This window comes from Mustelus asterias, chromosome 5 (assembly GCF_964213995.1).
Source record: "Mustelus asterias chromosome 5, sMusAst1.hap1.1, whole genome shotgun sequence".
Classification (NCBI taxonomy): domain Eukaryota; kingdom Metazoa; phylum Chordata; class Chondrichthyes; order Carcharhiniformes; family Triakidae; genus Mustelus; species Mustelus asterias.
The window spans coordinates 35444581-35458910 of NC_135805.1; the positions used below are offsets into that span (position 1 = coordinate 35444581).

At 40.7% G+C, this 14330-nt stretch overlaps 1 protein-coding gene across 2 annotated transcripts in view; it reads left to right on the top strand.

Annotated features, from left to right (window-relative positions):
* Positions 1-14330, top strand: part of LOC144493468 (prolyl endopeptidase-like) — a 131088-nt gene that overhangs the window by 55817 nt on the left and 60941 nt on the right. For both annotated transcript variants that reach the window (XM_078212418.1, XM_078212419.1), the window contains exons 9-10: positions 2696-2893; positions 12970-13073. In XM_078212418.1, coding sequence (XP_078068544.1) covers positions 2696-2893; positions 12970-13073 — 302 coding nt within the window. The remainder of the gene's footprint in view (positions 1-2695; positions 2894-12969; positions 13074-14330) is intronic.

The window sequence follows — 14330 nt, forward strand, 5'->3', positions numbered from 1 at the left end:
TTAGACCACAGCTAGAATTTGGTGTACGGTTTTGGATGCCAAGTTACAGGTATTACCTAACTGCTCTGGAGAGAGTGCTGAGGAGATTTACAAGAATGTTGCCAGGACTTTAAAATTGCAGCTCTGAGGAGAGATTGGATAAGCTAGGGTTTTTCCCTTAAAACAGAGAAAGCTAAAAAATTAGGAGCCTGGACAAGGTGGAGAGGAAAGACTTGTTTCCCTTACCTGAGGGGTCAGTTACAAAGGGGCATAGATTCATGGTGATTGGTAGAATGATTAGAGGCAACACGAGGAAAATATTTTTCACCCAGAGGGTGGTGGGCATCTGGAATTCATAAAGAACAAAGAACAGTACAGCACAGGAAACAGGCCCTTCGGCCCTCCAAGCCTGTGCCGCTCCTTGGTCCAACTAGACCAATCGTTTGTATCCCTCCATTCCCAGGCTGCTCATGTGACTATCCAGGTAAGTCTTAAACGATGTCAGCGTGTCTGCCTCCACCACCCTACTTGGCAGTGCATTCCAGGCCCCCACCTCCCTCTGTGTAAAAAACATCCCTCTAATATCTGAGTTATACTTCGCCTCTCTCACCTTGAGCCCGTGACCCCTCGTGATCATCACTTCTGATCTGGGAAAAAGCTTCCCACCGTTCACTCTATCTATCCCCTTCATAATCTTGTACACCTCTATTAGATCTCCCCTCATTCTCCGTCTTTCCAGGGAGAACAACCCCAGTTTACCCAATCTCTCCTCATAGCTAAGACCCTCCATACCAGACAACATCCTGATAAACCTTCTCTGCACTCTCTCTAACGCCTCCACGTCCTTCTGGTAGTGCGGCGACCAGAACTGGACGCAGTACTCCAAATGTGGCCCAACCAGTGTTCTATACAGCTGCATCATCAGACTCCAGCTTTTATACTCTATACCCCGTCCTATAAAGGCAAGCATTCCATATGCCTTCTTCACCATCTTCTCCACCTGTGTTGCCACCTTCAAGGATTTGTGGACTTGCACACCTAAGTCCCTCTGTGTTTCTATACTCTTGATGGCTCTGCCATTTATTGTATAACTCCTCCCTACATTATTTCTTCCAAAATGCATCACTTCGCATTTATCTGGATTAAATTCCATCTGCCACCTCTCTGCCCAATTTTCCAGCCTATCTATATCTTGCTGTATTGCCCGACAATGCTCATCGCTATCCGCAAGTCCAGCCACCTTGGTGTCATCCACAAACTTGCTGATAACACCAGTTACACCTTCTTCCAAATCATTTATATATATCACAAATAGCAGAGGTCCCAGTACAGAGCCCTGCGGAACACCACTGGTCACAGACCTCCAGCCGGAAAAAGACCCTTCGACCGCTACCCTCTGTCTCCTATGGCCAAGCCAGTTCTCCTTGTATCCCATGAGCCTTAACCTTTTTAACCAACCTGCCATGTGGGACTTTGTCAAATGCATTGCCTAAATTGGTGGTTGAGGCTGAAATGCTCAGCTTATTCAAAGGTACCTGGATCTGCATTTGAAGACTTGTAACCTGCAAGCCTGCGGACCCGGACCAGTTGTTTGAAAATGGGATTAAAATGAGCAGTAAGTTTATTTTGTTTTTTCTGGCTGGCGCAGACACAATGTGCCGAATGGCATCTGATTAGCTGGCACCTCTGTAGCCTTAGCAGCAATAGTGGCTACAGCTAAATCTGCAAGCAATCCAGGAAAAAAACAATGAATCCCCAACTTCAGATATATTGTGTTCTGTTGGTCTGACCTTCCCAACGATGGCACAAAGAGAACAAGGGGTTGGTGTGGTGGGGGTGCATGATGATCTTATGGGCCAGACATAGGGGGACCCCCCAAAGGAGTTAGGCTGCTTGCCTTGATCATGTATTAACCTGCTGGACGAAAAATTGCAGCGGAGGTAGAGTGTAGGCCTAAGTGCAGGCAGGCAAGCCACCCATTTCATATTAGAAGCCCCTTACTCTTCCAGCAAACTGCAGCCCCAATTTCCAGAAAGATTCACCCCAATACTCACAAGAGTGTCCTGAAGGTATGAGTTATTATGTTTAAATATAAGATAAAAGCAAAATACTGTGGATGCTGGAATCTGAAACAAAAACAGAAAATGCTGGAAAATCTCAGCAGGTCTGGCAGCATCTGTGGAGAGAGAATAGAACCAACGTTTCAAGTCTGGATGACCGTTCGTCAGAGCTTAAACTGAAGTTTGCTTTGTGACTACCTGAATATTATACTGATTCTAATCTCTTTGTAGAATACGTAACACTGAGAAATTTGAAAATGTATGATTTTTGCAGTTGGGCATGCCTGGATGTTATTTTCTAGTTTAGCCAAGTAGCATCAGGTGAAGTGGTTAATACTGCTAGGATTTCAGAGTTGACCTTTCAGCATTTAGTTTTATTGCATCAAACTAACGGGAGGCTGTGGGCCTCGACAGGTTCATCCTTGTTGCTGCTTTATGATGAATAATTGCGCAAAGACTTCTGATTGTGATAAAATTATTGCACTTTTGTGGAAGAGATGCACTGTATAAAATTTGCTTTTTTTTAAGCCATGTTTGAATCATCAAAAATGCACAAAGTGTACTTTAGTTCCCTTATTTGAAGTCAATATTTGTAATTAAAACTTTATCATTCATTTTTCCAATGTACTCATTATTTGAGTTATCTATATTTTCAGAATGGGCTGGATGCGTCAGGAACAACTTTCTGATTTTATGCTACCTCCATGATGTGAAGCACATTCTACAGCTTCATGAACTGGCTACAGGCACACACTTAAAGACATTTCCATTGGATGTGGGCAGTATTGTGGGCTACAGTGGGCAGAAGAAGGACACAGAAATCTTCTACCAGTTTACTAGTTTCCTGACACCAGGTTAGTACAGAATCAATTTAATACAGATAAATAAGTAAAGCTTTCTTATAAAGACTGGAAGAAAGTATGCCACATCTTCCTGGCTCTACAGCATTGCATTAGGGGAGTACCCCAAAGCTGCACTGGGGAATCCCTCTTGGAGGTTCTCAGATAAGGAACTAGCAATTGTCCAAAGCCACCAACTTCCCCGAGACAATTGCGCAGGGCTGGGAACCATCCGACAAAGGGAATTAAAATGCTAACTTTGGATGGTTCTGCCAGTTTTACCCTCTTAGATACTCTGAAAGATTAGAAGAAAAAATGGACTTGTTACTTTAGAGTGACCATTTCAACATTTCCCCCCACAAGATGGAAATGTTCGCCTAGGTCCAACTCTGACCATGACCACTAGTCTGATTCCAGCTCACTCGATTGAAAATTCTCTCCCCCTAGCTCCGCCTTTCCTTTGAAACTTACCTTCTCCCCTTCCGTCATGCCTTTGAACATTCGCTTTACAGAAGCTAGTGTCATAAAAATGGGCCATGTCCTCTTTGGCTGCACTCCATTTGCACCATGCTGATGCAGCTTGGGGTATGCTTTGTTGCTCCTATCTCACCCAAGCTGAGTTTGGAAGATTGGGCAAGACGTGCTTTAAATTTCAACAAAGGTAGATTCTTCTGGTGTGGCAATCCACTGGTGATTGCCACTCTGAGGAAGTTACAGGCCAATATGTTTTCGTAATGACAACCACTCCCCACCCAATCATTGAGATTGAATCAATCTAAAGATTCTCTATTGCCCGTCTTATGTCTCTAACCTGCAAATCTTTGCTGTTCCTATGTAGAAATATAGAAAATAGATGCAGGAGTTGGCCATTTGGTCCTTCGAGCCTGCACCATCATTCAATATGATCATTGTCAATCGTGCACTTTCAGTATCCCACTCCCGCTTTCTCTCCATATCCTTTATCCCTTTAGCCACAAGGGCCACATCCAGCTCCCTCTTCAACATATCTGACGAACTGGCCCAGCAGTTTTCTGTGATAGAGGATTCCACGGGTTCACAATTCCCTAAGTGAAGAAGTTCTTCCTCATCTCAGTCCTGAATGGGTTACCTCTTATTCTTAAGACTGTGATCCCTAGTTCTCCACTTCCCCAACACCGGGAATATTCTTCGTACATCTAGCCTGTCCAGTCCCATCAGGATTTTTAATGTTTCTATGAGATCCCCTCTCATTCTTCTAAATTCCAGTGAGTACAAGCCCAGTCGATCCAGTCTCCCTTCATATGTTAGTCCTGCCATTCCAGGAATCGGTCTGGTGAACCTTCGCTGGACTCCGTCAGTAGCAAGAATGTCTTATTGAAGGTTTTGGCAGCCTTAAAAGTGGATTTATCTCCAGGTCCAGATGAATTGTGTCCTATGTTGCTGTGGAGGGAAGGGACGAGATTGCAGGGGCTCTGACCCAAATTTTCAATTCCTTTCTCGCCACGGGAAATGTGCCAGAGGACTGGAGAAAAGCTAATGTGGTTCCGTTATTTAAGAAGGGCTTTGAAATAAACCAGGGAACTACCAACCAGTGAGTCTCATGTCAGTGGTAGGGAAACTATTAGAGAAATTTCTGAAAGAGAACATCTATCTCCACTTGGAGAGGCAAACCTTGATCAGGGATGGTCAGCATGGCTTCGTCAGTGGGAGGTCATGCCTAAAATATTTGATTGAATTTTTTGAGAGGGTGACCAGGTGTGTTGATAAGGGTAATGCAGTCGATGTGGTTTATATGGATTTCAGCAAAGCCTTTGACAAGGTCCCACATGGGAGACTTGTAAAGATGGTAAATTCACATGGGATACAGGATAATTTGATAAAGTGGATTCAAAATTGGCTCAGTTGTAGGAGACAAAGTGTAATGACAAGGCTACTTTAGTGACTGGAAGCCAGTGGCGTATCACAGGGATTTGTGTTGGGCCCCCTATTATTCATCATTTATATAGATGATATTGATGACTATGTGGGGGGTACGATTAGTAAGTTTGCAGATGACACAAAGATTGGACAGTGGTTAACAGTGAAGCGGAGTGTCTTGGGCTGCAAGAAGATATAACCAGAATGGTCAAATGGACAGATGAGTGGCAGATGGAATTTAACCCTGAAAAGTGTGAGGTGATACACTTTGGAAGGAGTAATTTGACAAGAAAGTACTTAATGAATGGTGGGACACTAGGAAGTTTTGAGGAACAAAGGGGCCTTGGTGTGTTTGTCCACAGATCTCTGAAAGCGGAAGGGCATATTAGTAGGGTGGTGAAAAAGGTATATAGGACACTTGCGTTTATCATTCGAGACATAGATTACAAAGGCAGGGCAGTCATGTTGGAGTTGTATAGAAATTTGGTGAAGCCACAGCTAGAATACTGTGTGCAGTCCTGGTCGTCACATTATCGGAAGGATGTGATTGAACTGGAGGGGATTAACCAGGGTGCTGCCTGGGATGGAGCATTTATGTTATGAAGAGAGGTTGGATCGGCTTGGGTTGTTTTCGTGGAGCAGAGAAATCTGAGGGGTGACCTGATCGAGGTGTACAAGATTATGAGAGACATGGACAGAGTGGATAAGGAGCAACTATTCCCCTTAGTTGAAGGTCATTCACGAGGGGACATAGGTTCAAGGTGAGGGGCAGGAGGTTTGGGCGGGGTATGAGGAAAAACCTTTTTACCCAGAGGGTGGTGATGGTCTAGAATGCGTTGCCTGGGAGGGGGGTGGAGGCGTGTTGCCTCACACCCTATAAATAGTATCTGGATGAGCACTTGACATATCATAACATTCAGGACTATGGGCTAAGTGCTGGCAGATGGGATTAGGTGGAAGTTCAGTTCTTTCTAATGCGTCGGTGCGGACTCGATGGGCCAAAGGGCCTCTTCTGCACTGTATGATTCCAAGATTCCTTCCTCAGACTAGGAGACCAAAACTACACAAAATATTCAAGGTGTGGCCTCACCTAGGCCCTGTACAAGTTCAGCAAGACATCCTTATTTCAATAATTAAATCTTCTTGCTATGAAGGCCAGTATGCCATTAGCTTTCCTCACCGCCTGCTGTACCTGCGTGCCACCCTTCAGCGACTATTCCACCATGACACCCAGGTCACGTTGCACTTCCCCGTTTCCTAAACTGCCACCATTCAGATGATAATCTTCCTTCCTGTTTTTTGCAACTTAACTCTTAACCCATCTTTTCTTTTTATAGATGCTGCTGGAATCATTGTTTTTGTCAGCATTTTCATCTGAAACTTTTTTATTCCTATCTTTTCTATCCCATTTTGTGACTTTTTTCTGTAACCTATATATTTGTAACCCATATATTATCTTCAGTCTGTGATACAAAATTTGCAATTAGTTATATTAAAAATTGTCTGTGAAATGAAGGAACAGCAAGCCAAAGATCTGGATACCAATTCCATTTAATGTATATCAAACAATTACACAAATATCTCAAACATGTGTTTTATTGTGGAAAAGATACAGTCATTAGCTAGCTTCAGATGCGGGAGGACAACTGAACTTTTGGGAAGCAGATGATGCCATCAAGCACTTGCCTGTTTCCCTTGCTACTATTGTTCTCTTGAGGGCGGACTGATGCTTTCATTCAAGAGTGCATGACCAATGTGGCACAAGTAAAATCAACATGTTGTTCGCATGACTTCACTAGCACTTGGCACATTTTCCGTGGCTTAATTATTGTCTCTTTTGTCTAACCAGGAGTATTAGCAGCTGTTGAAAACCATGTAGTACATATTATTGGCACTAATACTATTTTGTCTTGCTATTTAAATCTAAAGCATTAAGGATTTGCTTTGTAGACTCCAGTGTCAGTCAAGAAAATCAATTCCTTTTACATAATCCCGAAAAAACTAAATTACTTGTCCTCTCAAATTAATTATTCTACAGGCACTACCATTTAGTTATTACTTAGAGCAATAAGTCTTTTTTCTCAATGTATTATTGCAAAGTCAAATCGGGGACATAATGCGTATGGTAAAAACTCAACATCGTGCATTGAACTGGTCCATTTATGATTGGATGAAGCAAGGCAGTGTTAACTAAATTCAGATCAGTTCAGGATTCGAAAAGTTTGTTAAAGCATTTATTTTTAAGGGTTCATTCCATGTACAGTGTAGAATCTTTGCTCTTGATCAATTGGTAGATGTTTGCAATGTTCAGCTAATGATCTGTCTGATTGTTTGATCAGTAACTGATCAGTGAACAAGAGAGGAACTTTCCTTTATAAATCTATGGAGTTCAGCTGTAATGCTTTCAAAATAATCACTTTTATTGCCATTGTATATTTTGTAACATTGTTCTAAATCAATTCTGGGTCATATTTATCTCCCTACAAGACACAGTACTGCTTCCTGCGCAGCATGCTATTTTCTTTAATTACTACAATCCTTTCAGCAATGATAAAATGTTACAACTCTAAAAAGAGCAAATGAAACTTGTAAATGCTATAATGATAGAATCTGTGACATGTAAATTATAGCATACTGTGACATTTAATTTTACTTACATTGATTAACCTGAATTCTGAAATGTTTGTATAAACTATTAGTTGCAGTGTCAATTTAGTTAAGGCTATCCAGGGGCATCATTGGCTGCCATTTTAGAAGAAATTAAGCAAATTTTCATGAAAAAATAGTCTCCAGCTGTTTTTAATTGTTGCAAATGCAGAACCTAACAGTATAAATTATAGCTAATTCCTTCATCACATCATTTGTATTTGATGCCATTGTGATGAAGATAATGTGCAGCTGCTCCAGCTCTTTTTTTTGCCAGATAAAGTATATCTCGAACATAGTCTTTCAGTGGGTTGGATTTTTGCTCCTCAGGCCATGAGTCAGAAAATCTCTGGCTTGCCACACCTGCCTTGGGAGAAAGTGCCAACTCATTCCCCCGTCATACCCTTTGGCTCCTTTATACCTCCCATGCCTATTTAGTACCAACTCATGCAGCTCACCTCTTGCCCTTACACTTTATGCCAACTCGCCCTCTATCCGCCATGTGAAGACCTCAGCTGCCATGTTCAGATGAACTGCTTTTACGGTAGTAAAATAAAATCATGAAAACAGATTCAAAACTTTTAAATACCTTTGAGGATGGCACACAGTGGTTAACACTGCTGCCTCACAGCGCCAAGGGTTTGCTTGTAGCTTTGGGTGACTGCCTGTGTGCAGTTTGCACATTCTCCATGTGTCTGCATGGATTTCCTCTGGGTACTCAGGTTTCCTCCCACAATCCAAAAATGTGCAGATTAGGTGATTGGCTATGCTGGATTGCCTCTTTTGTGTCCAAAGATGTGTAGGTTAGCTGGATTAGCCATGATAAATATGTGAGGTTACAGGGATAGGGTAGGTGGCGAGAGCCTGAGTAGGATGCTCTTTCAGAGAATTGGTGCAGACTCGATGGGCTGAATGATCTCCTTCTACACTGTAGGGATTCTATGGTCAGTACTTACCATAGAAAAGACTTGTACTCATAATCCCTCATCAAAGAATCTTCCAATAACCTCTTCTTGCTGTCAATCAAATTGTGAGCTTGAGACCTCCCTGCTGGGTTAATTATAGGTTGTGGGATGTAGCCAAGCATTCATAATGATGTAATGATAGCTTTAGGTAATGTCAAACAACAGCTATTGTAACTGCAACAACAGTTTTCTTTACCTCAGACTGACAGAGGCAGGTTTTTTTTTAAAAGGAACAGGGACTTGAATAACCTTGCAGAATATCCACCCGTCATGAGCATTTACAGCTATTCTCAAAATTCGTAACTACCACACCACAGCTTAAGGCCCTTGCTACGGTGGAAATAAGGTCTGTTTGAATTCCAGAATTAAGTTCAGATGGCCCTGCTGTGTTTAAGTTTTCCTCATGTATGAGTCACGCTCCCCCACTTCTACGGGCAGAAATTTCAATCTGTTATAAATGGGGTAGAACTTCCCTCATTCAGATCCCACCCACTATTTTTTAAAGGCTTGTAGATTCTCCAAGGCTCCTCAAAAACCAGCCCATTGAGTGTTCTGCTCCTTGACATGGTTTCAAAGTTGAATTTGTGAACTGCAACCTTCTAACATTTCCTTTTGTCACTGACAGCTGAGTTACTATTCATATGCATCATATGTTTTCTGTGAGGCCTACAGTGCTCATCGCAGGTTACTACAACTAAAAGAATGTATAGCCTTTCTAGACAGTGTAGAAAATATTTACTAGAAAAGTTCCAAGGATGAGTAATTTTTATATATATTATATATATATATATATATATAGTATATAATAGACTGGCAAAATTGGTGTTGTTCTCCTTAAAACAGAGGAGACTAAAAGGAGATTTTATTGAGGTGTTTAAAATCATGATGGAATAAATAAATAGAACCCATTTCCAATGGTGCAAGGATCAACAACCAGAAGGGGACACATTTAAGATGATTGACTAAAAAAAGAGGTGACATGAAGAGGATTTGGATTGCACTGCCTGAAAGGCTAGCGAATACAGATTCAGGTTTCCAAAGGGAATGGATAAAAACTTGGAGAAAAAATTTAAGAAATGTCAGGAAGTAGGCAAAATGTGAGACCAATTGTATTGTTCTACAAAAGACCAAATGGTGGCCTCCTTTGCTGTCCTATTCATCGATTCTAAGAAGTACAGAAGCAAAAGTTATTTATTTCGATGTGCTTAATATTGTATCAATAAAGAATGGCAAATAGTTGATGGTGAGTTTACAACTTGCCTTCCATGATCTTATTGACGTTGGTGGATCTGAAAGGCCTGGTTCTGTGTTCTAATTTTTATGATACTCTAGTGGGTGAACCTCACTAGGCCAGCATTTATTACCCACTCCAAATTGCCCTTGAGAAGATGGTGGTGAGCTGTCTTTTTGAACCACTGCCGTCCCTGTGCAGGTACATCCACAGTGCTGTAAAGAAGGGAATTCAGCTGTTTAGCATGCAAGTAGTCTTTTGTTGTAGCTTCATCAGTTTGACACCTCATTTTTGCTATGCCTGGACCATGTATTTATATATATATATAAGTACGGATAGGAAGCTGGTATATGTTTTGTTAATCTTAAAATGTTTGTTTATGGGGAACAAGTGACATTTTGGGATAGCTTGCTGAGTTTCTTGAACTCGAGTTTGACTCCAATCCAGACTTAGGAGTGACGCCTCCACTCTGTAGAATACGAGAGTAAGCATGCATATTTAATGTCAAAAGCAGGTTTCACAAAGGGCAACATTTTTCATCCCTAAATATCCCTCATTGTTGGGAGAAATAAAGTTTGTACACTGAATCTACCTTTATTAAGAAATCTGTATTAAACATGATCATATCACAATGAAACAAAAGCAGTAAATAAGAAAGCTAGACTTTTGAGTGTTTTAAAAGCACTTGTTACCTCATATGGCCCTTTCTTGGGTGAACCAGATTGTTCACAACTTTGAACATTCCATTTGATCCAAAGGTTACCTTCTGATAACATAATCCCTCAATCACAAAGACCACTTGCTCCACTTTTGTATTATCACCTACCTGTGCCTCACTGTAGCCCTTCTTTTAAATAACATTCCTATGTTTATTATTTTTTCGGTCCCTCTCTAGGTGATCCAGATTATTTAAAATCTTACTTACCTTTTCCCCTGGCCTTTGTCACCTCCAGACACAAACTATTTGTACATTCTCCTCTTAATCTTTCTCCATGAGCTTCAGCTCCAAAGCTCTGTTGCTCATAATCTATCATCTCGCACCAAGTTCTTCTCATCAGTCACCTCTGCTTCCTGACCTACTTGTGACTCACAATTCTCATCCTCATGTTTAAATTTCCTATCCTTCTCTTCCTGTGTCTACAGCCCAATTCAGCCTACAGTTCTGTGGGAACTATCTTAAATCAGCCATGGAAAATTTGTTAGGCCTCTTAGAAACTGGAATATTGGTTACTTATCACAATTTATAGGTGCAGTGACACACACCAGTCAGCAGCAAAGATCATGCGAATTGCCTGAGAACATCTTGGCTAAAGCATTAAGATAGTGATATTGCCTAAAGTATGGGTTGTGAAAAGTTACACTGATGGACAGGAGTGCTTTACTAATTATTCTTTTTTTCTCTTTCATCACTGTACAAAATGCAAACTGCTTTCTTTCTTTTTAAGTGCAACATATTTACATATATTTTTATTTCTTGCTATCTTCTGTAACTGTCTCTACCCTATTTAAAATCTGATATACACATCTGCATTCTATGCACAAACCTCACCTTTTATGATTCTTGTCGCGTTTTTATGTGAATTTGTAGCAGTGAAATTTCTTAAATGCTGGTTTGGTGCTTTCTCAAAAAATGTTCTCATTGATAAACAAAATACTTTAATTTCTCATTGCTGCAATGGATAAATTAATTCAGGCATTGTGAATTAATTAATAATAACACGTCTTGATAAATTAAAAATGCTTACTTCTGCTATAAAATGCTTAATTCTACTATAAAAGCGTTCTTTTCATTTGATGTACTGGGTTCCCTTAGAAATTTACAGCAAAGAAGAAGAATTCAATTCATCATGTTTGCACCAGCTGAAAAAGTGTACTCCAGCTTCATTCCATTTTCCAAATCTTGATCTGTAGCTTTGTAGGTTATAACATTTCACATGCATTTCCAAATACATTTCAAATGCAACAAGGATTCTTCCTCTATCACTTTTGCAGACCCTAGCAATTCTCTGGGTGAAAAAATATATCTCAACTCCCCTCTATCCTCTACAAATTTCTTTAAATCTGTGCTCCTGGTTATTGACTTCTACAAAGCGAAACAGATGCTTGCTATGTACTCAGACTAATTTTATACATCTGAACTAAATCTAGCCTCAGCCTCCTCTGTTACAATGGCAATAACTTCATTCTATCCAGTTTTTCCTCAGCAGCATTCTAGTAAACGTCTTCTGCATCTACTCGAGGGTGATCAAATCCTTCCTGTCATGTGATAAATTGGACATCCTCCTGTTTAATTTACTTAACTGAAGTGTGCACATCTGATAATCTTAAAATTAGCTCTCCATGAGTCCTGGCAAATTCAGCAATGGTACACGGTGATTGTATATTAATAATGTGTAGAGATTAATAAGGTATAGATGCTAGAGCAGTGGTTCCCAAACTATGTTCACTGGGCCGCACTTTCGGAATAAAAATTTGCTTGCGCCACACCTAATTTTTTATTGATAAATACATTCAAAAACAAAAAAAACCAACTCCTAGCAGTGCTTGATTCATAACATAGAACACAACTAGTTTATAATATGATCGTGGGACATCCAGAAAGTATAAAACAATACTTGTTTAAACCATGTTTAAATGTTTCTTTGATTGTCCTTGAATCTTCCCGCCACACTTGCCATCCTCTCTCGCCGCACCAGTGTGGCGCGCCGCACCCTTTGGGAACCACTGTGCTAGAGGGTGGGAAAGATGAGAGCAGTAGAGGGAGGAGGAAAGGTCAGTCTTATCTCAGTACTGAATGAAGAATATTTGATTTTCAATCTACAATGCATGTAAATATTGGTTATTTTTTTGAGGTAATAGAAAACATTGAATGCCTGTGCTTCAGCAAAGAATTTATATTTTAATCAAGGAAGGGGAAATATTAGTGGCAAGGAAACTGGGCTCATTAATATTTCAAAATACTTTGATTGTTAGTTTGCATAACCATCCAGATCAGTGTTTTTTGTGAAGACCACTTCTATGAGCATTGCTAGCATGCCTAGATTATATGGAGTTTTGGTTTCATGTGTTCATTGAGAATTGCACAGAAGAGTTGCCCACAACTAGAGAAAGCGTAGACATGTATTATATTAGCACTCGGTATTTTCCCAGCTACAGAGTGACCTGCACCAGTCTTTAAATAGTGTAGGTTGTGGCACTGAAACTACTCAGCACTGTAAACAGATATGCGATGTTGTGCGTTTGGAGCTGTCAGCAAACAACTCAAATTCCTTGCTATGCCACATTGAAATTAATTTTCTAATTTTTATTCCTATATAAATATATAAAATATTTTTTACACAAATATCTTTCAGGTATTATTTATTACTGTGATCTGACCCAAGATGATTTGGAGCCACGGATTTTCAGAGAAGTGACAGTGAAGGGATTTGATCCATCTGATTACCAGACTGTACAGGTAAAGAGTGAAAAAATTAGTAAATGTCCTAATTATTTTAATGTGTGCAAGCTTAATTAATGATTAAAACCAAATTGTGTAAAAACTAAAATTTATATCCAGTAGAGAATAGCTGGGATTATTTCTGCTAAATCATAGAATTCCTACTATAAGGTTCATGGTGGGAGATATAGGAGGGATGTCCAAGGTAGGTTCTTTATGCAGAGAGTGGTTGGGGTGTGGAATGGACTGCCTGCTGTGATAGTGAAGTCGGACACTTTAGAAACTTTCAAGCGGTTATTGGATAGGCACATGGAGCACACCAGAATGACAGAGTGGGATAGCTTGATCTTGGTTTCGGACAAAGCTCGGCACAATGTCGAGGGCCGAAAGGCCTTAACTGTGCTGTACTGTTCTATGTTCCTACAGTGCAGATAGAGGCCATTTGGCCCATCTAGCCTGCACCGACAACAGTCCCACCCTATCCCTGTAACCCTACACATTTACCCTGCTAATCTCCCCGAAACTAGGGTAAATTTAGCATGGCCGATCAACCTAACCTGCACATCTTTGGAATGTGGGAGGAAACCAGAGCACCCGGAGGAAACCCTCGCAGGCACAGGGAGAATGTGCAAACTCCACACAGACAGTAACCCAAGCCGGGAATCGAACCCAGGTCCCTGGCGTTGTGAGGCAGCAGTGCTAACCACCGTGCTGCCCAAAGGAGTGAAATTCCAGATTCTTCGAAGTAGACAATGTGGCGAGCATTTTGTGCCCCAGTAAAGGACAGCCAGCAGTTACAAATGGAGCACCCCATCTTGCTAATTGATGCCAGAGATCCAGCTGATATTCAAGCTGGCTTGTAAATGGACAAGTAACCTGCCTGCCTAAAATCGTCATAAAGCCATTTGTGCAAATCCATATCTATTTCAAAGATGGCACAAGAAGCTTAAGAACATTTACAATGCTTGTTTCTCATGATTTATCAGTTTTGAAAGATGGGTATCCTTCTTTTGAAATAACTTTTAGAAAGAGTACATATCCTTTATTAGTATTCCCTTATTCAGGTAATTCAGAACCTGGTTATCACTTCCACTGATCAAACTCTAATTTTTAGTTTGTACTGGTGATTCACCGGTGGTTACCCCTTCAGTGTCATGAGTAACAACCTAGAACTCCCAAGTGCAGTGCAGCACTCAAATGAATTAATATCTGAAGATAACTCACAAACTTTGTCTCTGCCTGCTGTATTGATTGCTGCTAACTATGTTGGGACAC